Source organism: Panicum virgatum, chromosome 1N (assembly GCF_016808335.1).
Source record: "Panicum virgatum strain AP13 chromosome 1N, P.virgatum_v5, whole genome shotgun sequence".
In the NCBI taxonomy this organism is placed as follows: domain Eukaryota; kingdom Viridiplantae; phylum Streptophyta; class Magnoliopsida; order Poales; family Poaceae; genus Panicum; species Panicum virgatum.
In genome coordinates this window covers 2,908,969-2,934,145 of record NC_053145.1, presented here as the reverse complement: position 1 = coordinate 2,934,145, position 25,177 = coordinate 2,908,969, and the positions used below count along the sequence as shown (strand labels likewise).

The 25,177-nt window shown below is 45.4% G+C and overlaps 2 protein-coding genes across 5 annotated transcripts; one reads left to right on the top strand and one right to left on the bottom strand.

Annotated features, from left to right (window-relative positions):
* The first annotated feature begins 4,469 nt into the window (after positions 1 to 4,469).
* LOC120654574 (bZIP transcription factor 11-like) lies at positions 4,470 to 6,255 on the top strand. The gene has a single exon (XM_039932146.1). The coding sequence runs from the start codon at positions 5,342 to 5,344 to the stop codon at positions 5,855 to 5,857; it is 516 nt and encodes a 171-aa protein (XP_039788080.1). The 5' UTR covers positions 4,470 to 5,341; the 3' UTR covers positions 5,858 to 6,255.
* Positions 6,256 to 17,248: 10,993 nt separating this feature from the next.
* On the bottom strand, positions 17,249 to 23,676 carry LOC120654573. Of its 4 annotated transcripts, none has more exons than XM_039932144.1 (8): positions 23,083 to 23,675; positions 21,858 to 22,185; positions 21,668 to 21,753; positions 21,379 to 21,525; positions 20,813 to 20,915; positions 19,826 to 19,938; positions 19,587 to 19,701; positions 17,249 to 17,639 (listed from the first exon to the last, which is right to left on the bottom strand). In XM_039932144.1, the coding sequence occupies exons 2-7, from the start codon at positions 22,132 to 22,134 to the stop codon at positions 19,609 to 19,611; spliced, it is 819 nt and encodes a 272-aa protein (XP_039788078.1). In that variant the 5' UTR covers positions 22,135 to 22,185; positions 23,083 to 23,675; the 3' UTR covers positions 17,249 to 17,639; positions 19,587 to 19,608. The 4 variants fall into 4 exon arrangements, with proteins under 4 accessions (XP_039788078.1, XP_039788075.1, XP_039788076.1 ...); XM_039932141.1 differs by lacking the exon at positions 23,083 to 23,675 and adding an exon at positions 22,934 to 23,076; XM_039932142.1 differs by lacking the exon at positions 23,083 to 23,675 and adding an exon at positions 22,747 to 22,884.
* Positions 23,677 to 25,177: the final 1,501 nt, after the last annotated feature.

The window sequence follows — 25,177 nt, the reverse complement described above, 5'->3', positions numbered from 1 at the left end:
GAAAGCAGCGGCAGCGCCGCATGGGCGGGCGCGAGCTCCGGCCGTCTCCCCCGCCGCTTTCTGCCGCGCGCGTCCGATCCCGGCCGGCCGGCTCTCTCTTTCCAGTTCCAGCGCACGACGAGAACGAAAGAGGCAAAGAGCAAGCAAAGGCGCTCGTGCTCGTGTCGCGCATCTGGTGTGTGGTTGGTTGCCTGGAGTGGGCTCGACGGTGAAGGAACCGGCCGTGCTTTCGACCCAGTCCCAACTCCCAGCTAGCTTGCTTAGCCACCAGGAGTCCAGGATCCACTGACTGTGTGTGCAATCCTGGTAGCGCAGCTGGATCCTTTCGCCGTCTGCAACTTTTGCGTCTGGGTAGTATCTGTTTCCCCTCGTTCAGGCTTTGCAAGATGTGAAAAGTTTTAGGTGTAGAGTACTGTAGCTTTTTTGTTTATATTTGGTAATTCTTGTCCCGCCATGGGTTAACTAGGTTTAAAAGATTCGTTTTGCAAATTATAGTTAAATTGTGTAATTAATTATTTTATTTAGCTATATTTAATATTTTATGTATGTGTTTAAAGATTCTATGTGATGGGACATCTTATAAAATTTTGAAATTTTGAGTGCATCTAAAAGGCCTCCGTTTTAGTCTCTTCTGATATTCAGAAATCAGAATGGATGGTGCTGAGTGACGACCGGTGATCTCAACGTCCGATCCACATCCAGCCAGGGGCGGGCCTAGGATTTGGGGTTTGGGTATTCAACATTTTTTAAGGATGAAATGTTTTTGACCGCCGCTGCCCGCTGCGCTACGTTGTCCCCCAGCGACGCATGTTGCTTAGGTCTCATCGGCCAGAAGTGGAAAGGATGCGGCCACAAGGGAAAGGGGAAGTGGGATTGGGATGGATTGGTGCCGGTTGGGGGTTGCTATTGGGCCTAGAAGAGGTGAAGTGAGCCATTTGAGCACAAGAGGCAATATGAGATCAGGAAGCCTGTATTGTGACGTTAGATCATCTCCAAGAGACACCCTAAATCATCTCTCTCCACACCCTATCCAAATGCTTGCTATTTTAGAACCGGATCTTAGACCCTCAACCTTCAAATTTATGGGTCATATTTACCTAATATGTCAAGGTTCAAATAATAAAATATCCGGTACAAGGGAAGTACCATGGCGACACAAGAATACAAAGAGAAATAATATTTTGGATGATCCTCTTCTTAAAGGATATAGAGAGTTGGAGACTAGAATTTAAGAATTCTTTTAGAGATACCCTTATTTTTTATTTTAATACATATACATGTTATATATACTATGTATATAAATTTTGTTGCAAATTTTTTTGGGTATTCAACTGAATACCCTTGAATCAATACCAGGCCCGCCCCTGCATCCAGCAGGAATATTTTCTTTTGTTCCTGTTCACATTTCTCTTGGTCAGCTTCAGAGTCCACAGCAGTGCATCTTTTTTATCTGACACTTGTTTTAGAAAGAAAAAAAACTCGATGAAGACAAGTCTAGCTGAGGTTAAGGGTGTGTTTAGTTGGTGAAAAAGTTTAGGTTTTGGTATTGTAGCATATTTTGTTGTTACTTGACAAATAATGTCCAATTATGGACTAATTAGATTTAAAAAGATTCAGCTCGTACTAATCAGTTAGACTGTGTAATTAGTTATTTTTTCAACTTCATTTAATGTTTCATGCATGTGTCCGAAGATTCGATGTGACGAGTACTGTGCAAAATTTGTTGGGAACTAAACAGAGCCTAAGGTTAAAAAAAATTTATATAAAACTCTTGTTTTTTTTTTCTTTTTTGCTCTGTTCGTCTCGATCCGTCCGGGTCCAACCGTTGAATTCGTGCAAACAGGGCCCCTTGGGCTTTCACCACTTGCAATGGCGGCAGATTCTGCACGCACGGCTGCCGTGTGCTGCTCTAGATTCTCCGAAGCGGCGGAGGCTGGTCGGCTGAGCGACGCCATGCGATACCCTTGCCCGTCCTATCATATCCGCTCAATAATGTTCTTCGTCTTCGTCCTGGCCGATCTCGATCCCTGAGCGCATCTCAATTCACTCATGTGGATGACGCCCATGGCGAGAATGTAAGAGGAGGACACGCCGACCCACGAGGAGGAGGGTCGGGCCTTAGCTCGCATGTGGAGAAGACGATGGCGCCATGGCGGGCCGCCGGGATTGGTCCGTCCCGTCCGTTGAGGCATAACTTGATTCCACGCTAGTTTTCTACTCTGTTCATGCCTGCCTCCATCCATGGCGGAAAAGCTCGGGCGGAGGGAGCCGGCCTCGCCACCTGGCGGCAGCAGAGCGGGAGGAGCACGAGGGCCACCATGTCCTGCTGTTCCATGGATGCCTCGCCGCCGCTGCGTCCAGGTCCATGGATCGGGCCCGCACGTGCGGCCACGGCGCGCGCACGCTCGCACGGGCGGCCAACCAGCGTCCGCCGCGCACGCACGCGCGCGGATCTATCGGGCAGTGAAAAAAAAAGTGGAGGTGAATTTTTATTTACCGTGCTCTGCTCTGCCTGCAACCACGGCTGCTTTTTTTTGAAATAAAAAGCAGGAGCTCTGAAATAAAAAGCAGGAGCTCTGCTGCTCAATTAAAACGATAAAAATATATTTACAAAAAAATTAGCACAACAGAAAGCCAAAAGACTTCCGAAGGCCAACCCACCCACGCGACGCGGCTGAGCACAAACACGACACACTGCCATAGGTTATCGTTGCCGAGCATGGAAATAAAGCCGCCAGCAGCTCCGACTTTCCGTGGCAGGCCACCCATGAACCACGCACCGATGGTTCCGAAGCAAGCGATCACAACCGGTTATCGTTGCCAAACTCAAACCGTGAAGAGCAGCTCTGACTTCCGGTCATGACCCATGCCTCACCCGAGCGGATGAAGACCCCCAGCAGAGACCCCACACAACGGCGGAGGGGCGAGGTCGCTGCGCATCATCGTTGCCGAGCCGCGTCCCCTACGCAGCAACTCCGACTTCATGTTGCAAAACTCGTCTCCATGCGTCGAGGGGCGCTGAGAAGCGAGAGCATCCACCCAGGAGACTTCGAGGCCACGACGAAGTCTAAATACGACGCCTTCAACAAGGGAGCGACAGCAGGGCTGCCGCCGTCGCACGTCCACAAAGGACCGGATTTTCACCCATGGACGTCGACACTAGGGAGATATGTAACGCCCCCAGCAGGGAAAGCGGCGCCAATGGCGTCACCGTCACTAAGGCTTTTGCCCCGAAGACCCCACTAGCGCCACAGTCGGGACAAGAAGTCGGACCCCTCGCCGTCCAACACCTTCCAACGCCGCTGTCCCGCCGCCCCATGGAAGCCTCGCCAAAGGGCAACGACGCACCGGCTACACGCGGCAGCCACACAGCTGCGTCGACCACCACCCGCTCCGATCAGGTAGCACATGGAGCCGGACCTGCCTCCACCGTTCGCGTGACACTGCCGCACGTCGAGGCCGTCGCCGACCACCGCCGTCGCCACAAGCACCTGCCGCCGTGGCTGCCCACATGCCAGCAGCCACGGGCGGGCACCGCCGCCCGCCATGAGGGCGCCTGTCCCGGCCGCCAGGGCAACGGCCCCTGGCCGCCGGCGTCAGGACGCCGACTCTGTCACTGCCACCCGCCGGTGGACGGATCCCGGCCGGATCAAGGGCAGCACCGGCCACAACCTCAGGGGAGGGGGGGGGGAGATCCGCAGCGCCGGTCCGGCGCGCCGCCGTCTCCGCACCCCACGCCGCTGCCGCGCCGACGCCGCACCGGACCGGACCGCCACCACATCCACCAGCGTCGTCGGCCGATGCCCCCACCACCACGCGCATGCCCAGGCAGCACCACCATCAGATCCGGCCCGCGCCGTGCCGGATCCGTGGCCCCTCGAGCTCCGCCGCCGTGGAGCGCTGCCCGCGCCGGCGAGCTGCTTCGGACGGAGACGATGGCCGCGCCCGCCATAATCCGCCGGAAGGAGAGGAAAAGGGCCCCGCCGCCGCCCTCCTCGCGAGCCGCACAGGCTTCCGGCGGTATGCTCGGACGGCGGCGCGGCGGGCGGAGGCGTCGGTGGGGGCGGCGGCGAGGGTTCCCGAGTCGCTCGTGCGGGGGCGACACAGACGCGGGTAAGCCGTGGCAGTTTGACACGTTCACCACGGCTGCTCTTGCTGCTCGCAGAACCCGATGCGGATTCGGGTCGGTCACGGTCGAGCGAGATTCGCCGCCGTGGTTTCGCTTGATCAGCTAGCGGTAATGGTGAAACCAGCGGAGCCTCTCGCCGCCGTCGATCTCACCAGCCGGCCGCCCGCCGCCCTGTCTATCCGGGAACCGGAATCGGAATCGCCTTTTGCTTTCCATGCAGTCTCCACCCATTCCGATTCCCATTCCCTTCTCTGCTCTGTGCTCTACTATCTCGACTCCACCCTCGGAAACTGATTCCCAGCTCCCCCATTCCCCGCGGCTATAAATCCCCGCGTCGTCGCTGCGCCAACCCCCCCTCCCTCTCCTTCCTCTCCTCTTCCTCCCGGCAGATGCGCGGGCATCTCTCCCACCGGCAGGAGCAGCCGGGAGCCCAGCACCTAGCCTAGGTAGCCAGCCCCCGTCCACCACCACCACCACCACCGATCGAATCGGGTGCTGCTGCAGCTCCGGCCGCTTTATAAGGCCTGCACGCCCTGCTCGACCGTCCCCCACACACCGCCTTCGACCTCGCCGCCGCCGCCCAAGCCGCGGGCTGGTTGCTCCGATTGGGAGTGCCAATCGGAGCCAACAGCAGGGGAAGCACATGCTGCCGTTCGTCCTAGAGTTCCTCATTGATGTCGCCTGTGATCAGTGAGATCCTCCTCTCGGGGTTTATGATCAATTCCACACTCCGGCGACGCACCCACCTCGTCCAGTCCTTCTCTGTCGTCTTCCTCTACTGGTTCTATGTCTTCTCATAAACAACTCGCCCCCATCACCGCGCCCCTCCCTCCCTTCTCCTTCTCCTTCGCCGCCGTCGTCTTCGTCTTCGTCCTCCCCTCGTCGTCCTCTCTTCCTCTCTAGTAGCATCGTCCTCCTCCTCCTCTGTCGTGTCTGTCGTCGTCCCTGCTTCAGTTCAACAACTAGTAGCTTTATCAAGCTTTAGCTTTACATGCACTTCCCTACTTCTGCTGCTACCGAAGATCTTCAGTAGTGTCCTGTCCCCTAATTTACCAACAACAGGAAATCGAGACCAGCAATAAGAAGAGCTTCGATTTCTCTGCTAGTAGTGTGTAATAAGGAAGAAGAAGGAATCAAGGAGCAGGGAGCTGCTCTGCTCTGTTCTTGCAAGAAACGGCGGTTCTCGGAAGGAAGCAAGCAGCAGCGCCAGCGATGGCTTCCTCGAGCGGGAGCGGCAGCTCGGGCTCCCTCTCCGCGGCGACCGCGGCCCTCGCCGCCGCCGCGGGCACAGAGGAGGAGCTGCGCGCGCTCATGGAGCAGCGCCGCGCCAAGCGGATGCTCTCCAACCGCGAGTCCGCGCGCCGCTCGCGGATGCGCAAGCAGCGCCACCTCGACGACCTCACCGCGCAGGCCGCGCACCTGCGCCGCGAGAACGCGCACGTCGCCACCGCGCTCGGCCTCACCACGCAGGGCCTCCTCGCCGTCGACGCCGAGAACGCCGTCCTCCGCACCCAGGCCGCCGAGCTCGCCGCGCGGCTCGCCTCCCTCAACGACATCCTCGCCTGCATGAACACCAACGCCGCCGCGGCCGCCGGGGCCGTCGCCGTCTCCCTCACCGCAGCCGCCGCCGCTGTTTCCGCGTCCTCGGATCCCTACCTCGCCTTCGATGGCGCCACCGCCCTCGACGACCTCCTTAGATCCTGCCCGGAGATGTTCCCGCTCTGCTAGCTCAAGACTGGAGTCACCATGGCAGCTCAAAGCATCAAGAAGTAAAAAAAAAGATTCTTTCTTTTTTGCTTGTGATGTTTCAGGTTAGTAATTTGCTAGTGAGATGGAACTGAAATCAGATCACAAGGTGGTGAGCCATGGAATTTACTGTTACTGTATTGTGCTGCGGGTAGGCAACTGAGCAGTGAGCACTGCACCTAATTAACTAAGCTAGCTGCTGAGATTAAGGTTAATGAACCACTACTAATTGCCATATGTAACTCTTGAGTTCTGCTCTGGTCACTGTTTTCATGTACTGTGCCACTCCACTATGTAAGAATCAGAGCAGCAACTCTACTAGTATTTCTCCTTCAAACAAAGGAAGTGCAATATATATTTTACAGTTTACTTTACTGTTCCTTCCTTGCATCATTTTTAATGTTCGGTTCAGTACTATCAATTTTTTTCACTGCTTTGTTTCGAGCAAGATTTATTTTTTCCTGTGCCTCTGAATTATGCTGTGCTGTGATGCTGTCTGGCTGTCAGCTTCAGATTATAATAGCTGGTACATTTTTGTGATGCCCATGGGCAAGTGGTGCAGAAGCATATTATCTGCTATTCACTGCAGAAAATTCCTCTCAGTATTCCTTAAGGTAGTGGGAATAATCAGAGGGATAACAGCCAGTCTTTATGGTTGGAATAGAATAGAATAACTGGCTCGTTTATATTTCACTTTTCTTTCTGTGGATTTGGCTGAGTACAGTACCGATGGCCATTGTGCAGGGAGAAAGAGATTCTCCAAATTACCCTCTTTGTTCTCCCCCACTTTGAGCACTGTGTATTATGTTTGTTTGTTCTTGAGAGCTTGAGGCCCCGTTTTTTTTGAAATATTGCTTGAGGCCCCGTTCAGTTCGCAAAAAGGTGATGAAAAATTATTGTAGTATATTTCGTTGTTATTTGACAAATAATATCCAATCATGAACTAATTATGCTTAAAATATTCATCTCATGTTAATCAGTTAGACTATGTAATTAGTTATTTTTTCAACTGCATTTAATGCTCCATGCATGTGTCCGAAAATTCGATGTGACGGGTACGGTTGAAATTTTTTTGGGAAGTCACCGTACCAGTACCAGAATGGCTGTGTTTAGATCCGTAAAATGGTGGTAAAAGGGTCACATCGGACACTGTAGTACTTTTCGTTTGTTTGTGGTAATTGTTATCCTACTATGACCTAACTATGCTCAAAAGATTTGTCTCGTCGTGTACATCAAAACTATGCAATTAGTTTTTTATTTACCTACATTTAATGCTCCATGCATAAGGCAAAAGATTTGATGTGATAGATGAATAGTAAAGTTTGGATTGAGAAATTTTGGAACTAAACACAGCTAATACCACTTTCTAGTTGTCATGGACCAGCACTGTTGTACACTGGTACCAGTACAGTGATCCCTGCAAGCAAATGGCAGTAGCACTAGTGGTAGCCTTGGCCTAGCCCCCGGTGCCATCTATGTAGCCCTCAGCTCACCTCTCTGTCTCTCAGTCCCACAGCACACAGATATTTCATTGCATCGCATTCATCAGACCACTGCTCACATGATCTCTCTCTTGGTACCCACCAAGCCACATGCTGCACTCTGATGATTCTGCTGTCACTCACACACACCCACAGCCAACACACACATGAATCTGATCTTGCAGTGGCTATAACTGGAGACGCAGATCACCAACTACTCCCAATCCCCGAATGGCCACTGGCAAGTGTAATGCATGATGCTCTTGTATGGTCACTATCCGGGGTGGGCAAATTTAACCGAAACCGAAGAACCGAACCGAAAGAACCGGAACCGAAACCGAAATAACCGGAACCGAAAAATTCGGTTCCTTGTTCGGTTCCAGATATTGAAGAACCGAAATAACCGAAAAAAATTCGGTTCCTACCCTCGGGTAACCGAATTAACCGAAAGAACCGAATTACATAAACTTTGCATTTTGTAAGAGTATATTTAGTTTACATGTGATGTATCATACTTCAATTACCATGTATTTCTCTTACTATATTGTTATTATTCTCTTCTCAATTATTATTCGCTAAAGTAGAGGAATTATTGTCTAAATTTGCTATAGAACATGTATATTTTTCTTGTTATCTTAGCTTTCGGTAAAAAAATTCGGTTAGTTCGGTTAGAACCGAAACCGAACCGAAATAACCGAGAACCGAAATACTCGGTTCCTGAAATTTCTTGGAACCGATCGGTTCCTATTATCTAGGAACCGAATTTCTTCGAAAACCGAGGAACCGAACCGAACCGAAGAACCGAATGCCCACCCCTAGTGGAATGGACCACTGCACTGCAATTGCAATTGGTGCAATGGACCTGCAATGCCTGGGGCTGGGAGGTAGCTACATTGATGGAGTAGAGCCAGCTCTCACAGAGGGGATTGCTGCAGAAGCCATTTTGCAAAGGGGAAGGAATCAAGGGCAAGGAGGAGGTGGTCACCCTCATCTCACCTCACCCTCTTGCAGCCCAAGCCTCAGCCTTTCCTCATCTCCACCCACAGAGGAAGATATGTGAAGAACCGCCGGAATATTCTTCCATCTCCGGTCCTTCCGGTGTAGAGGTCGGGGTGGTCGGTGGCAGATGCGCCGACGATCATCCGGAAGTCGGTGGATAAGAAAAATACCTTACAGACAGTTTGAGATTTCAGATTCATCAGCATCGGTGCTAGCCTGATTGTTCTCTATGTGAATGCAGAGATCTCTTCGGGTGTATGGGCATGATTAATTTGAAAAGTAGTGCATTATAAATAAACGGTACATTTCTCAAATTTTTTCTGCATGGCCAAGTGAATTACCTTCCCATATTTCTGCTTGATCAGGCTAGCTGGTGTGTATATTTTTCTGCATTTTGTTTTTCTTTAATGGAGTGCATGTTGCTTGCAGCAGGAAAACTGGGGTGTCTGTAGATATATTAGGAAATGGCCCCTGGAGAGCAAGAACAGTGGAGTTTGGTTTTCTTGGTGGTAGTATCTCTCAAGATTCTTCAGCTACTCTTGTGGCACCAGGCCACTTGGTGTTTCAAACTACTGTTTTTTACATATAAAATGTGTGGAGATTGGAGATGTGAGAGAAGATATTTACTCCTTGTGCTTTGTACCTGCGATTACACATCTGGCACTTGCAATTTACAAAATATGAAAGCATAAGAGGAAAAGAATATCAATGCCGTTGATTGTTGTTTTTGGATCATAGTTCACTTGAGTCCAAGGGCAGGTTCATGCCATATACATGAGAATTGAGATGAGACTAGGGAAACCTGACAAGACACTGTTCCAAAAGCTACAATCAGTGGTCAGGAGACCGGGGTATTTCAATTTCTTTTGGGATTGGCACATTTGCATCTTATATATTTGCAGATAAATACTGTCGAAAAATATGAGAAAAAGAGTGGCATCATGTTTTTTTTAAAAAAAGGATTTGCACCACAAATATGACTAAAAAGCCTAGAAATATCTTAATCTGGAGATGCAAAGGTTATGCAGAATAAAAGCTTTTCAAAGTTAAGAGTAAATCAAGTAACCGAATAAGGAATTAGAATAAAGGACGCCTTAACAGTTCTCCATAGAATAGAGATCAAAAGTATATAGCACAAAGTGCACAAAATGCGGTATAAGACTATTTCTTGTCAATGATAGGAATTTATTAACAGTAGATTAGTAGCTCAGATCTTACTAGTCGGACGGTGATTAGTGCAGACACGATCCCTCACGCGCAGATATGGCCTGAAAAAATAAAATATGATCTCTGGATTCCTTCTTGCAGAAACCAAGGCAGAATTGTACTTGTGCCCACTTGAACACTTGGTTATGAGTTATGACCATGGGTTATGCATGCATTAGTCTGGCTTTGTGTCTCCTATACCCATGTGGCCGGTGAGGCCTGATGCTTCGCACTCATATGGTATGGGGAAGGCTGCAGACAAAGGCTGCTGTGTTCATGTTCAGTCACATTGCTCCATTAGTAATTGAACAGGCCCCTAGGTTAGATTCAGTCATTGTTAATTGTAAATGATTAGTAATTTGTTAATTTAAATTTGTTTGTGCATAAAATCCAATATGCATGTCTTTCCTTAAAAGGCTTTATGCCTGAAACTACATAGCGTTTGGGGTGCTCTCTTTTCCTTTTGAAGAAAAATAATATCGTGGATAGGTTAGTGAAGTTTCTTTTTTTTTTAGAAAGGATGCATGGAATTTCTGAATGGTTGAAAGTAACATTTTTGTTAGGTTTTGAAACTGAAAGAGGCAAGGAACAACTTCCTGAGCCTATTAGAACCATGCTTTATAAAGAAGATCCTCTGTTAATACTGGATGTATAACTGCACCTGGTGCTGAATTCTGGCGAATTTCTTAAGCTTTTCCCCAAGAGCATAAAGTGCACGGATTAAAAATTCTCAGACACGAACCATTTGATTCTACCTAAGAATTGCATAGACAATTGGCAGAACCTGATTGCATTTGTCTGATTCCCTTGCATTCCATGTTGCAGGTAACTATCGCCCATCGGCAACAGAGAAATATGCTTGGTCGGCCGGCTTTATCATTGTTTTTGGAGCAACTTTTCTGCAAATGGAAAAGATAAAACCAAATGATGTACACACTCACATGCACATTGCCCCTTGCCTTTGTACCAGATGTAGCTGATCCTGCATACACACTGCTCTGTAAAGCAGCCATGCTCCTCTCCACTTATAAAACTAACCATGCTGGTTTGCTACCCTCATTGTTTCACCTTAGTGTACGGTTCTGCCTACACGCTAAATGAGCAAAATGTTAGGTGAAAATGCGGGCATTATTGCGGCCTATGTATTGTGAATGGGGCTTGTCATGGTCATTGTGTGAAGGTTAGGGTTTTGTTTCTAGTGTTCAAGGGGGGAAATGGAGTGTGCAAAAGCATGCTGTTGCAATGCCAAAAGCATGGTGGCAGCGTGCATTCATGGGAGGTGAAGGATGGGATAGGAGTTTACCTGGAAGAGTATGCAGAGAGTGACCCCCAGTGCTCTCCACAGACATTTGGAGAACAGCCAATGAAGATCATGGCCTGTGACTGGATGCACAAACTGAAGGACAAAAGGTACAAGGATTAAGTCCTTGCTACAAGAATACTTTTACGTTCTTGAAAGGCTGTTCATGGTATTTTCAGTAATAAAGTTAACCTATTCCGACAACAGTCGCTCTTTGCATTCTAGAAAAGCAGGAATCTCGTATTTCAGGGTTTGTTGGGCGGACATGATTGAGTATAACTTTAGCTGCGTTTAGCACAAGAACCCAAACTTTTCTTTGGGGGTATTTGAAGCTTCTGGGTATCTGTTGGATGTGACTACTATGGCCTGATTCATCCACACCAACTGGCTAGAGGCATCGGTATGAACTCACAAATTTGACTCCATTGTGACAGTTGACAGTGTAGTGCAGTAGTGCTATGCAGTGTGGTAAAGCAGCTGTTACCTTACCCTGGAAGGATTAAAGCAACACTATCATATTGTGTGTACCCCTTTTGGCCCGCGTTGTAAGCTTTAAACATTCTTTCTTCTTAATGAAATGATACGCAGCTCTCCTGCGTATTCTCGAAAAAAAATAAATAAAGCAACACTATCATATTGTAAATGCTTTGTTCCATCCTTAATCGCCATTCTGCTCCAGAACTTTTACGATTCCCTTTCCCTCTCACATTTTCGGTCTAGCAAGAAAAAAAAACAAAGGAACTCTGTGTCTGGCACGTTCAGTTACTCTTACACTAGTGAAACAATCACTAGTATTTTCTCGGTCAACTAGTTCTTTCTAATGAATATAATTGAACAGTTTAACTGCTTGCAAAGAGTTACTGTTTTGGAGTATGAACACTAGTGTCAAGATGGTTCATTTGATTCCATGTGCCATCTCTGTCTCTCTCCCCATCAAGATGCATGCAAGAGAGTCCAAGAGATCGCAGAAACTAGGATACCAAACCCACTGTTGAACTACTGTGCTTGAAAGCTACACATGCTCGATCCCTCACTGAGAGAAGCCATCAAACAACTCAATTCAGTGATTGAGGAGGTGTACAGGTCAAAAAGAGAAACAGATTGCAATGCGACATATGTGGTCCTGTTTGGTTTGCGCAGGACGAGTAGCGCGCACAGAAAAGAATTTCACATGCATGGAGTACTAAACGAAGTTTATTTGCAAAATTTTTTTACGTATGGGTGTAACTTTTCACGACGAATCTAATGACAGTAATTAATCGATGATTGACTACAGTGATGCTACAATAACCATCCTCTAATCGTGCGGTCAAAGACCTCATTAGGTTCGTCTCGCGAAGTAGCGCAGGGTTGTGGAGTTAGTTTTGCGCTACTTGTGCTACTTCAAACCAAATAGGACATACGTATTCACTGATGTGAAATTTGCCATTCCATATCACAATCATGCCTCTAGCAACTTCCTCCTTGACTTTGGTGCAACCTTTTCATTCCCGGCTATGAAATAATCATGTTTTTGTCTGTTTGTCAACCAGAGTATACTCAAGCATATATGCATACGTATATATTATGGAAGAAAATTCAAGCCACGTTATTAATATTATGCATCTTAAACTTGCTTGAAATTCATTGGTTGCCGTGGTAGAATACTGTTGCAGCAAATCAGTGGATCTTGGCCCTTGATTATGTGATTAGGTAACGGAGAAGAGGCAATGCCACAATACTGCTCACCCAGGGCCAGAGGGCCCTATAGCCAAATCAGGAAGGTATTGACCTAACAAAAGGCTATCAAATTCAATTGGACAAGACCAGAGCTACTAACTCTGCTGAGGTACCCTCTCATGGGCCAATGCTCTCATTGAACTAGCCTATAACTGCTGAAGTGCTGATGCTTACTTGTGTCATTTAATAACATACTACATACATGCAATCTCATTGCTTCCGAGTCTTAGTTACGCAACAAACTGGCATTTGCATTCATGCATGAATTTATTAGTGAGCTAATCAATGCCCAAATTTAATCATAATCATAATGTCCCACCTAATCAAAGAGTTCGAGTCCCACTGGGACTCTCTGGCACGGAACAAGTGAACAAGTCACTGTCTCTAGCTCACATCCATCGCCATGCTCATGCGTCACCATCACAGTGCCATTTAGCTACTACATGCTCGCATATCATGGAAAGTTGTAGGTGGGTGGCATCTTTTTTTCCCCCTTGCCACACACGGTTGCTTCCTCCCAGGCTCTTGCCACAATCAGCTTTAGGATCCCCATTAGTGGGTCTTTAACTCCCAGCGAAGGCTTGAATCTTGTCTTAGCTAGGTCAATTAACTTGGAACCGAAGTAATAAAGTTCCTTGGTGATGTGAAAAATGAGAAAGACTCCTCCTATTTTAAGCACGGTGCACGTGGTGATGCTAGAACATGGTACTTTCGTCAAGAGCTAGGAAGTTAAGCAACTTGATCTTTGGCCGAGTTGCGTGCAGTTGTCCTAATACAAGAACTGGATGATTGGATTGGTCTTTATAATTGTTTGGTAGGAACCAAGACCCAAAAAAAAACATGTTGCTTCTTCGGCAGTCCAACCAAGCGGAAACCAGAGGAGATTCAGTTCAAGGATTCATGGGTCATGGCTAATTAACAGCTCTATAAGCAGGAGTTAGAAGAACACAACTTACAGTCTCCGTGGTGACATCATGGCATTTTCTGGAGCAAGTTCATGCAGATCCATGATGGCTATTCACCCACTTGACAGGCACTGAGGTAGCACTGCCTGGAATTCTCTTTTAACAAGTCACCAAGGGTCAGCTTCACTTTCTCCCTCACTTCACAATATACTATTAAATCTACAAGCCAAAAAGTTTGATTGCACTAATTCAAAACAGGGTCTATACATATAGTAGATTGGAAATTTAGAATCTTGATAACTTTTGCACATGAGATGGTTCCACAGGGCTGTTAATGATCACCACCTTCAGGTGCCTGCTGTATTATTAACAATGCAAGCATCGAGGCAGGAGTACCTCCTGCAAGCGTGCTCCTGATTTCAGCAGCACATCCCAAGTCCCAAGGTACTAGCAACCATAGAAAAAATAGAAAATGTAAGGAACAATGAAAAGGATGCATTGGTACAAGTGTAGCATGTGCAGACCAAATTACGAAGGCAGCAAAGTCAAGCAATCCAGCATAAGAGCAGCTCCAGTGCTTGTTCGATTTGTGCAGCCGAGGAAAATCGAACAGAGCTCATGTTCAATAGCTACTGTGTGAGCGTCGGTTTGTTGGACCCATATATAAAATAAAAAATATTCAATCTCTCGCATCTGCCTTCTCTCAATCTGCTACTATAGACGGGCGGCCCGGCCCGACACAGCCCGGGCCCGGCATCGGCCCGGCACGAAAGGGCCCGGCACGACGGGCCGTCGTGCCGGGCCTAAGCAGGCTTCATGCCCGGGGATCGGCCCAAGGCATGTCCCGTGGGCCGATTTTCGTGCCGGGCTGGCCCGTCAAGCACGGGACCAGACGCCGTGCCGGGCGGCCCAAAAGCCCGACACAAAAAACATCTCAACAGATTTCAAAAAAAATTCCAGATCTCAAATCTAGACATGAATTATTCACATTTCACATGTATTCAAAGCACAAAGGCAAACACCCCCAAATCCAAAAGGCCAAAACCACCAAGACAAACAGAGATAAGTTGAAATTATTAATGGAAGAGTTGTTTGTGCAATGCTGCCTCATTAAAAACCTTTCTAGGTAAAACTCACCCTTGTGAGAAACCCTAGAAAGGAAAAAAAAGAGTGTAGCCAGCCCAAGTTCAAGTTCAAAAGCCACCAGGCCAAATAGTTTTAGTGTCTTACAACAGCCGTCAGGCTAAATGTCACTCACATCTCACTCTAACTCTCATCCCCAGCAGCAGCACCAGCATTGTCCTCATCAAACCATAGGTTCTTGAACTTCTCCTCCAGCTCCAAGTCCTCTACAGAATGTTGTGCTCTCCTCGCAGCCAGCTCCCAGTCCTTGATGATGATCAGCTGCTCCACAGTCTCCGGGTTCAACCTTCTGCGCCGATCCTCTAGAATCCTGCCAGACTGACTGAAACAAGACTCTGAAGAAATAGTTGAGATAGGAACCGACATAATATCCTTAGCCATGATAGAGAGAACTGGATAGGTTAGTTTATGATCATGCCACCAATTAAGGATATCAAATGAATCATCATATGCCACAACATTGTCACTGTCAAGATAGACAGTGAGCTCACATGTACCAGCAATAGGAATGTTACTAGAAGGACCAGAGGTACCGGATCCTCCTGGCCCTCCAAAGATCTTACCCCAAGCCTGCTTCCTTTTACCTGTCAAACCTGATGGATGGGCTGTCCTTGCTGGCCTTGCTGCAGCAAACTTGTTTTCATACTTGTTATACAAGTTGAACAACTCATGCTTAACTTCATTAGCATACAGATTGTAATTGTAGGAAATAGACTTAGCAACCAAATCAAGAGCCATATGCAAATCTCTCAATTTAGCTCTAGAGTCAAGAATAAATGCAAATGAATATAACATGGGAATTTTTTTCCAGTACTTCTCAAACTTCATTCTCATAGGCCCTATAACAGTTTCAAGTTTTGAATCACCCCGACATTCATGGAAATGAGTAGCAATTTCAATTATATGATGCAGAACCAAAGGACTTGTGGGATAATACACTCCAGATAGAGAAGTTGATTCATAAAACAACTCAAGGAATTCACAAACCTTTTCAGCAACATACCAGTGCTCACCATTCAAAGCAGCATAGCCAATATTACCATTGATGAACACAGAAAATACATTCTTATATGGAATCAGGTGCTTAAGCATGAGATAGGTTGAATTCCATCTAACATCCATATCCAAACCAAATTTACGAGGTCTAACACCCTTAAGTAAACAGTAGTCTTTAAACTCAGCAATTCTTTTATTAAATGCATTCAAATAATTAATTGCAGTTCTAAAGATCTCTATATAAGGTTTCAGTCTTTTCAAACCAGACTTCACAATGAGATTAATAACATGGCAAGCACACCTCTGATGCACAACATAGTAGGTTTTCTTAGATGGATTATCAGGATCAGTATCACGGCCTCGTCGATGTCGTCCATGGCCACCGACCCCCGCGGCTCGTCAGATCCCCGCTCTCGGCCCCGTTCCTCACGGCGAATGCGGCATCAGCTCATCGCCGACTTACTGTGAAGAAGAGGTAGCTAGGGTTAGAGTTAAACAGCTAGGGTTAGAGAGAGGGGTTGAGGTCTTGAGGAGGATGTACTTGCCTGCAAAGCCGGAGCCCGGCGCCGGAGAGATGGAAGAAGACAAGCTCGACGGAGGACGGCGGCGAGGATGACGACGACGCGGTGGACAGAGATGAGCAAACGGGCGAGGACGAGGTGAGGGAGAAGGATAGAGGGGGGGAGGACGAGGTGGTGACGCGGCGGTGAAGGACGAGGCGGCGAGGCGAAGTCCAACGCAGCGACGCCTGACGGGTGACCGCTGAGTCGCTGCGACGGCGAAGGGTATGGCAGGCGGGGGCGAGGGCGGGTGTGGATGGGGATTACGGTTAGGGTTGCAAGGGGAAGGGGCGCCGCGCGGGGTTATATAATAGCCTGGGGGCGCCGTTTGGACCGGCGCGGGGAGGCTGGGCCGCGGCCGCTCCCGACCGTTGGCGGGGGCAGCACCGCAGCAGGCCGACCGTTGGGAGTGGCCCGGCCGGCACCGGGCCGAGGTCTTTTGGCTGGGCCGTGCCGCCCGGCAGGCCGAACTGGCGGCCCAAGCACGGCCTGGTGCACGGGCCGTGCCTGGCTCGGGCCCGGTGACTTCGGGCCCGTGCCGTGCTTGGACCGTGCCGGGTCGTCCGTGCTCGGGCCGGGCTAACGGGCCTCGGGCTGTACGCTCATCTATATCTGCTACGCCTGTGCTGCTCCGGCTGCATCCGTCGCACGCATCAATGATTTTTTAAAGCTCCTTGCGTCCAACAGAGTTTGGTGGTCGATTTCAAATCTGACAACCAAAGTTCGGCTCTCACTATGTGCATGCACGATCCAACTTCTCTGACTTCATGAAGCGAAGTTACAAAGAGGAACAGTGTTCTGAGCATGGATGAACAGTGCTCCTTACCGTCGTTCACTGTAGCAGGTACTGTAACGATCGATCATATCCATCCCACTGTTCGATTTTTGCACACACTGTGGGTGCCCTAAGTCCGCATCAATACCCATTTTCTGTGAAGTGGTGCAACGTATACAGACTTTTGAGCACATCCAGCTCTAGGGTACATTATTTAGTTGATCGTTTCGATGAAAATGATCAACTGCCAAAGATTGCGAGTTTGGCAATTTAATTTTTGCAAGGCATGTACAACGAACAGCGCATTTGCATCTTAGCTGTTATGTATTTATTGTGAAACTGAATAAAGAAATAATAGAAATATGCTACTACTTTACAAAAATGTCCATTCAGACCGGCATCCTAGCACTTCTATCATAATCTTTCTCATATGTTGAGATGTGTGATAATTAATGCTATTATCTTGGTTCAGAGCTATCAATCAAGCCTACAATGAGAACAAAGAATCTTCAAACTGCTTCAAACAAGCAAGACTTTTGCTTTTTGAGAGTTTATGGGCCACACAAAGGCCCATTTTTCATGTCTCCAGTGAAGTGGGTAATGAAATATGTATTTCTTGCAACATCAACCTAGGATTTGGTTCTGGTATGCTTTTTCCCTGATTCACCATCGATGTTTACCTGAAAAATTATATAAAGGAAAGTTAACACGAGGCAGAGTGCCAATAAACATATAGAAGAGATCACCGGTTAACACGAGGCAAGTACGACAAATGTAAGTGACTTCCCTACAAGAGAGTATCATAACTATTCATGACTTCTATAGATGGATGACAATCGAGCATGTGACTGTTAATTCTTAAACAAGTATACCAACCCATTTCTGGTAACTTCAATAACTATGGCCATCCTTACGCAGCTTTCTAGGCAGTATCGATCCAGCAGCTTGTACTGGATAACAGAGGAAACGGTATCTCATCATGAAATCAATACTGTATCTCAAGAACATTACATGACATGCCTATACTTAATCATTGCACCGACCATGACATGGAACAACTGAAAATAGTGGCAAACTGGCAAATGATAAGCAGCTCAGCACCATACACCTTTCACATGTTCTTCTGTTCTAATTGTTATTGAGCTCCCAAATTGGTGTATTCACACTTATGACTTATCAGACATCATTACTGCTGATACTTCAGACTATCAATTTACATCCATTGCCTTTTTTGCCAAAAAGAATGAGTGAGGGACATTTAGGTATCCTAAATCATGGTCCTAGGAGGGGACCAAAGAATTGATGCCATGTCTATTGATGAAGGCAACTCCTCATTCAACATTTAAATTGTTGCTATTGCAGTATTTTTAGGTCATTTTCTTTATACAGAATAAACAATTTAAGTAATTAAAATCTGTACAAAATGACTACGAAATATGAATCAAAACATTATGCATGACCATCATATGCAAGCTTTGCAGATCGGGGTTGGGAATTTGAATTAACCAGGTACTCTTTCCAAGACACAAGGAAATAAGGTAGAGTATGTCTGAATCTGGGCATCAGAAACCGCAGCAAACATGCCCAAGGAACTGGATCAAATTGGTTTTCAGTATATGTGGATGAAACCCAAATTTAGTAACTGCATGCATTCCTTTTGAGTCTGAAAATTTTGCCCTTGATATTCTATATTTCTAAATTTAATTCTTGGAACCAGTAGCCCATCTTATCTCATATCTGCAACTGCAACATCCCTATCCATCTTTGAGGAAACCAAAGAGTATTCACATGAAATTTTATCGATAAACTCCCAAGGTATTGACACATATTTTGTAAATAAGAAGAAGAAGGCACTCAAATTCAAGTCGAAGAGGACCCAGACTCTACACCAACACCTCCAACCAACTGAGCTAGGCTCAATTCCTCAGAACAGCTACTTATGGCATTCAAAATTGTAATGTTCAGTAGGAGCAACTTGGTAAACCATACATAATGTTCTTAGTAGAACCCAAACAAGTGTAGTGTCAGTTACTTCCCAGATGCTGCATGCATTGTCCAATGGAGGATAATCCCTGCAAACAAATTCTATGTCCATGCAAACAAATTCTATGTCCAAGGCCAATATAGATGAAATAGGTTTGCCGATCCATCACAACAAGTGTCAAGGTTCGCTAGTGCTACAGGAAAAAAACAAGAAAAGACTGGTGCTTGCTAGTGCTAAAGTAAGAGAACAAGGGAGAAAAAGCTGACACTCTTTGTTTTTGTTTGTTTTCTTCTCTCTTTTTTTTTTGGCATGCATCAATAGTCCTGGATATGCAAACAAAAGGGCTGGAGAAGTGCTTCAGATTTTGGAATCACGAAGACATTTATGAATCATGGAGAAAAACAATAATTTAGGCAACAGTCTCAAACAAAATCTGTAGAAGTTGATTGATTGTGGAGGTCTGAAGAAAAATCGGAAATGTTAAACATTTGAAGACACATTTCATGCGATTAATTTATGTTTGAGAGCTTTTTTACAGTTGCACGTACATGCTAAAAGGAGATACTTTTCTAGAGAAGTAAAGAACTTTTAAAACAGAACAGCTAGGTAAATATTGTAAAGCAACAAGAGCAACATTGCATACCTGAGGTTATATGCAGCTATATTCAATAGAGTCCCAATACCTTCAGCTCTGTAACATGGCTAGGATCAAGGTCTGGCAATTGATCAGCTCCTTCAAGATCCTCTACAATATACTCCTGTCACCATTGGAATATCAAATGCTATTTAATAGAAGTTCAATGGGTCAAAGAAGAAGACAATGAGCTAGAAAGAGAAAGAAATCAATCCAACTTGCTGAATTTTCATCTTTCCGTCACGGACCTTGGTTAGCTCTTGCTTTGCAAGAACATGGTAATGACGCTCTGTTATCCTCTGCCCACATATTATAGCAATGAAGAACCCATACAGCAAACCAACCAAAACAATAGCCAATACTGCAATTTGAGCAATTTTTCAAGCATTAATCTTTTTACTCAACAAATGTTTCATGTGAAGTACAGAAAAAATTCTAATTCATGTACACACACAGCAGTCAACACAGTACATATGCATATGGAGTACTTATACAATCAAATTTGTTCAGTTAAATGACAACAGGGAAGGGATGTGTGTCATTGCATTCTCATCCAGTCTGTCAGAGTTCCAGTTATAGGCTTTATGTGCTTTAAAATGATTTTATCTATTCTCGAGTTCCAAGCACATAAAATTTTGTGTTAATTATGTCCAACTATAATCTGTGGGATATCTTCTAAGTTATTAACTACAAAAACATTCATAGGGTCATAACTATAACAGTGTGTGATTAGTGGAGTCCTACAAGATAGTTTCCACTATGACACAAGTAACACTGAGCAACCAAGACCCACTAACATAAAACAAAACGAATTCTTTCTTTATCTTTAAGGCCCAAAGCTGTTACTGACAGTCTGATATATCATAGACTACACCAGGATGATAAGTCCTCACAACATAAGCTACACAAAGATGACGAATGTCCTCACAACGGAAAAGAGATACATAAAGAGATATTAATAACACACCGTATTCAAGTATCTATATGAAACATATTTCGCAAATAAAGGGTTTCTTTATAAAATTAAATGCCAGAACATATTGTCAGCATTGACAATTTAAATATAAATAAATTACTGGGCAATTCCAGTGAAACAAAATCCATTAGTATGGTACTCATTGAGCTTTGAAGATAAGCGGCTATTCGTGAAAGTTTTCCAAATCACAGCTGAAACAGAACTCCGACATGCATAAAATATAATTGTAGATGTCACTTTGAAAAACTATTAGGCTTACTTGCCATGGCGTAGAAAGCATATGGGTGCTCTTCATAACCAAACATTTCTCGCAGTTCATCTCCATAAAATCTGTATACCACCATACCCAAGAAAGCAACTACCTATCAGACAATAAGGAAAACCAACGATTGTAAGAGAAAACAGAGATTTATATTAGTCCATGGTGCATTATGATCAACCAGGCCTCTTTTTTATTATGTAAAATATTGTGTGCTGATTTCCCACGATGTAATGATAAGGAATACCATACCATGTTCTTGGTCTAGGTACTCAACCAAAGGAAAAAGGAAAAAGAAGTGAACTTAATTTAGGAAACCATGCTACATATGGTTTGGAGCATGCATGATGCATAATTTTCCCCTAATGCAGAAAACAGGAAAACTCGTATGGCTGCCTCTAGCTTAAGATAAATAGATAAAATTGGCTGCCTCTAGCTTAAGATAAATAGATAAAATCCAGGGGGAAAAAAGAGAAACAGTGATTTAGTGACAATTAATCCTAATGTGAGATCACTGACGAAAAGTAATCTGTTGCATTGAACTATAAAAGGTGTGAGCATCTTACCAGCTGCACAATAAAGAAGATCAGGGTGTGATCCCTAACAACCAGAAGTTGAAACTTCAACCTTAACCACCATCTATCTGGAGGAACATTTGCACGAAGCAAGAATGCAGCTCGACACTCTGTGCAATGTGAAAATGCAAAACCTTCCTGGGTGATGTGTAATAGATATACTGGTTAGAGCCAACTAGACTAATGATTAAAAAGTGTGAGATTTGATGCAGTGCAACCAATGACAGTTGAGTATCTACAAGTCTATGCAGTGTAGAGAAAAGATGCTCAGAATCCATACCTTTGTTGATCTCCAGTTATCAAGACAGGACCTATGGACATACTTCTGTGTTCCCTTGCAACGGCAGGGCGCAATCAAGTCATCACCTGCTCCAAGTGCAAAACAAAATAAATAAATATTAAAAAATAAAAAGGCATGTCAAAATCGTTAAAAACTGTCCAAGAAAAATAGTACAAGTCATGGTGTGAACCTTCGTTATCAAGGCAAATCCGGCATTGAGGAACATCTTGAATAACAAGGTGAGTTTCTTCATTGGCATCAATATTTTCATTGTCACCGTCAACACTAACTGGCTTGATTTCACATGAGGCTAGACATTCTGTGGATCTCTCTACAGTGTTTAGTTGTGAACTTATTGGCTGTGAATCTGACACTTCTGTGTGATCACAATGGGGTACAAACTGCATTGTTTCTTCTGCATGAGTGCCATGAGAAGCCAAGTGCATTATAAACAACACCCAAATCATGCCCAGACATCACCAAGAAAGCATTTCCCCAGCCATTTGATAAAAACAGTCCTGCAAGATTATAAATGGAAGGTCAAGACACCTGTCAATAAGTAACATGTAATTGAAAGGCTAAAAGTAAAACAGATTAACTCCTAGCTATAACAACATGACACCACATAAAATCAAGTCAATTAGAGAATGTTGCATAGAATTTATCATGATGATTTAAAGTATGTCTAACTGAATCCGAAAGTTTAGTTGGGAAACAGGCATATCAGATATAGAGTTTATAAGTTACTACAGTATACCTATATAAGCTATGTTAATCAGAGCATGCATTATTTGTCATGCTTTGTTTAGCTTGATTCTCAACAATTTTTTGGATAAAACCAACATATTTCAAAGCAAATCCTTCAGATTTGATGCCTAATTGTTTCCTCTACTTCACTGGAAGCCTTAGAGTCGACAACTAAAGCTATGGTCCTATGTTGGGGGCCTATAACTATTGTCTACTGATCTGACCAGGCTTAAGCAATTCCGCCGGATTCTGCACGCTAAACTTTTGTCAGTCGATAACCACAAATGCTGCAAAGTAACTACACGGGGACTGATGACAAAGGCAAGCCTTACCTTGACCCAGCATCAGCAGAACCTGAAAAAGGTGGGAATCAAATTCCAACAGTATCTCTGTTTGAACCAAGTACATCTAATATGTCATCTTATCCTAAAGCCCACTAAAACCCCGGTTCCAGATACCCATCCCCATCACAGTTACAGCCCCGATTCCCCCGAACAAATTGCCACGCTATGACGCTACCTATGATGCAGCGCGGATCCCGGGTCTTCAACTGATGGATTAGCAACACTTCTAAGTGCCCTCCAGGATCATTGACGAGACCGAATCGCAAATCGGAATCCTAAACACCCCAAGTGGGTGCGACGATCGAAGGAATGAAGTGCGCGTACCTCGTGCGCCCACGCAGGCCGGAGATCTGAGCGACGTGACGAGGGCGATGATATGTAGTGGGAGAGATGAGATTGGCCGCGGTTTTTGCCTTGGCCGTATATGGACGGGTGCGGCCGGCGGGGGGCGGCGGCGTCAGCGTCAGCGTCAGCGGGTTTCTCGAAGGATCGAGACCGGAGACTTGGAAAATCAGGAATGGAGGAGGGTTGGTTGGGCTTTGTTTGGTGGCTCGTCGTGTTCCCTCACTGACCTTGACTAATCAGCATGTGTGGGTGGGACCCCTCAAATCGGGCGGACGGGTTCGTCGCACTTGGGACGGCGCGGGCGAGGGCGAGCTCGCGAGGTGGCGACGCGGGCGCCGCAGAGCGAGGAGGGGCGACGCGGGCTCCGCGGAGCGAGGAGGGGCGATGCCGGCGCCGCGGAGAGGCGGCGGACGCCGGCGAGCAGCTACCCGTGAGGGCGAAGGCGAGATGCGGAGCGGCGGCGGAGGCAAAATGCGGAGCGGCGGTGGAGGCAAGACGCGAAGCGGCGGCGGCGGCTAAAGGGAGGCACATGCGGAGGCGCGGGCCGGCGGGGTTGGAGGCGCTCCGGCCTCCGGGTGAGCGGATGAAGAAGGACGGAGGGGAGAAGGAAAGACAGGAGGATGACAGGTGGACCCCACACGTTAGTAATGTCATCGTAAGATTGTGTAACTAATGTCATTAAATCATGAACATATCTGGTGCAAACCACAACTTCATGAAAATCTATGCAAACTACGGCAAAAAGGTCGTCTAAATTCACAAAAAAATCACACATGTATATGATATGATGATACACAATTTTATAAAATATCTTGTCCAAACTCCACTTTGTTTGTGAGATATAAAAATAACAAATTTCTAACAAATTATCTGGACAACTTTCTGGCTTGAAATTTGTTATTTTTATATCTCACAAACAAATTCGAGTTTGGACAAGATATTTTACAAAATTGTGTATCATCATATCATCTACATGTGTGATTTTTTTAGTGAATTTAAACAACTTTTTTGCTGTGGTTTGCATGAGTTTTCACAAATGCCATGGTTTGCACTAGATACGTTCCCATTGAAGTAAGGGCATGTTTAGTTTCCACCCAAAACCCCGTAAACGTAAAAAAAAGTCACATCAAATATTTCGACATATGCATGGAGTACTAAATGAAATCTATTTACAAAACTTTTTGCATGGATGAGCTGTAAATCGCGAGACGAATCTAATGAGCCTATTTAATCCATGATTTGCAATAGTGATGATACAGTACCCATCCGCTAATTATTAATTAATCATGGATTAATTAGCATCATTAAATCCGTCTCGCGATTTACAATCCATTTGTGCAAAAAAATTTATAAATAGACTCCATTTAGCACTTCAAATTATTAAGATTCCTTTGCAAAAAATTTTACAACGAAACTAAACACGGCCTTTAAAATATACGGAGTACATACATTACCTAAAACAACAAAACGAGCGCTGGTTAGTTCTCTCGAGCTCCATTTTCTTATTTTGAACATAAGCTATCCATATAATCGATAAAAATATTTTGTGAATATAAAAGAAGTATATCTAAATGTCCTTAGAAGTATATTTTGCGAATATTTTGTCAGGATCATCCCAACCCATAACACTACTAGTTGTTTTATACTTGTCATACCATATAAACACTACACATAAAAATTATACTCCCATACATGATTTCATCAAAATAAACTGATGTCTACTTATATCTCTTCTCTTCTTTCTCTCCCCAATCCTCTCTTTTTTCATCTTGGATTCGTGTGACATGTTTTTTTGCATGAGACATGCACTTTGTTCGCTTGGTTATGGCCGGTAGCTGTGGCTGATTTGTTATGAGAGAAAAGTATTGCTGGTTGACTTGTGACTGGTGTTGATTTGGTGTGAGAGAAAAGTACTACTGGCTAATTAGTTGAGATTGACCTTATTTTTTTCTTCTTATTAACTCTCTTGCAACCTCAGCTTTTTATTTACATGATAACTTATTTAATGCTGTGGGAACCAACTGAGTTGGAAGGTTAGAACTGTCCTCATGCATATTTGCAGGGAATTAGTATA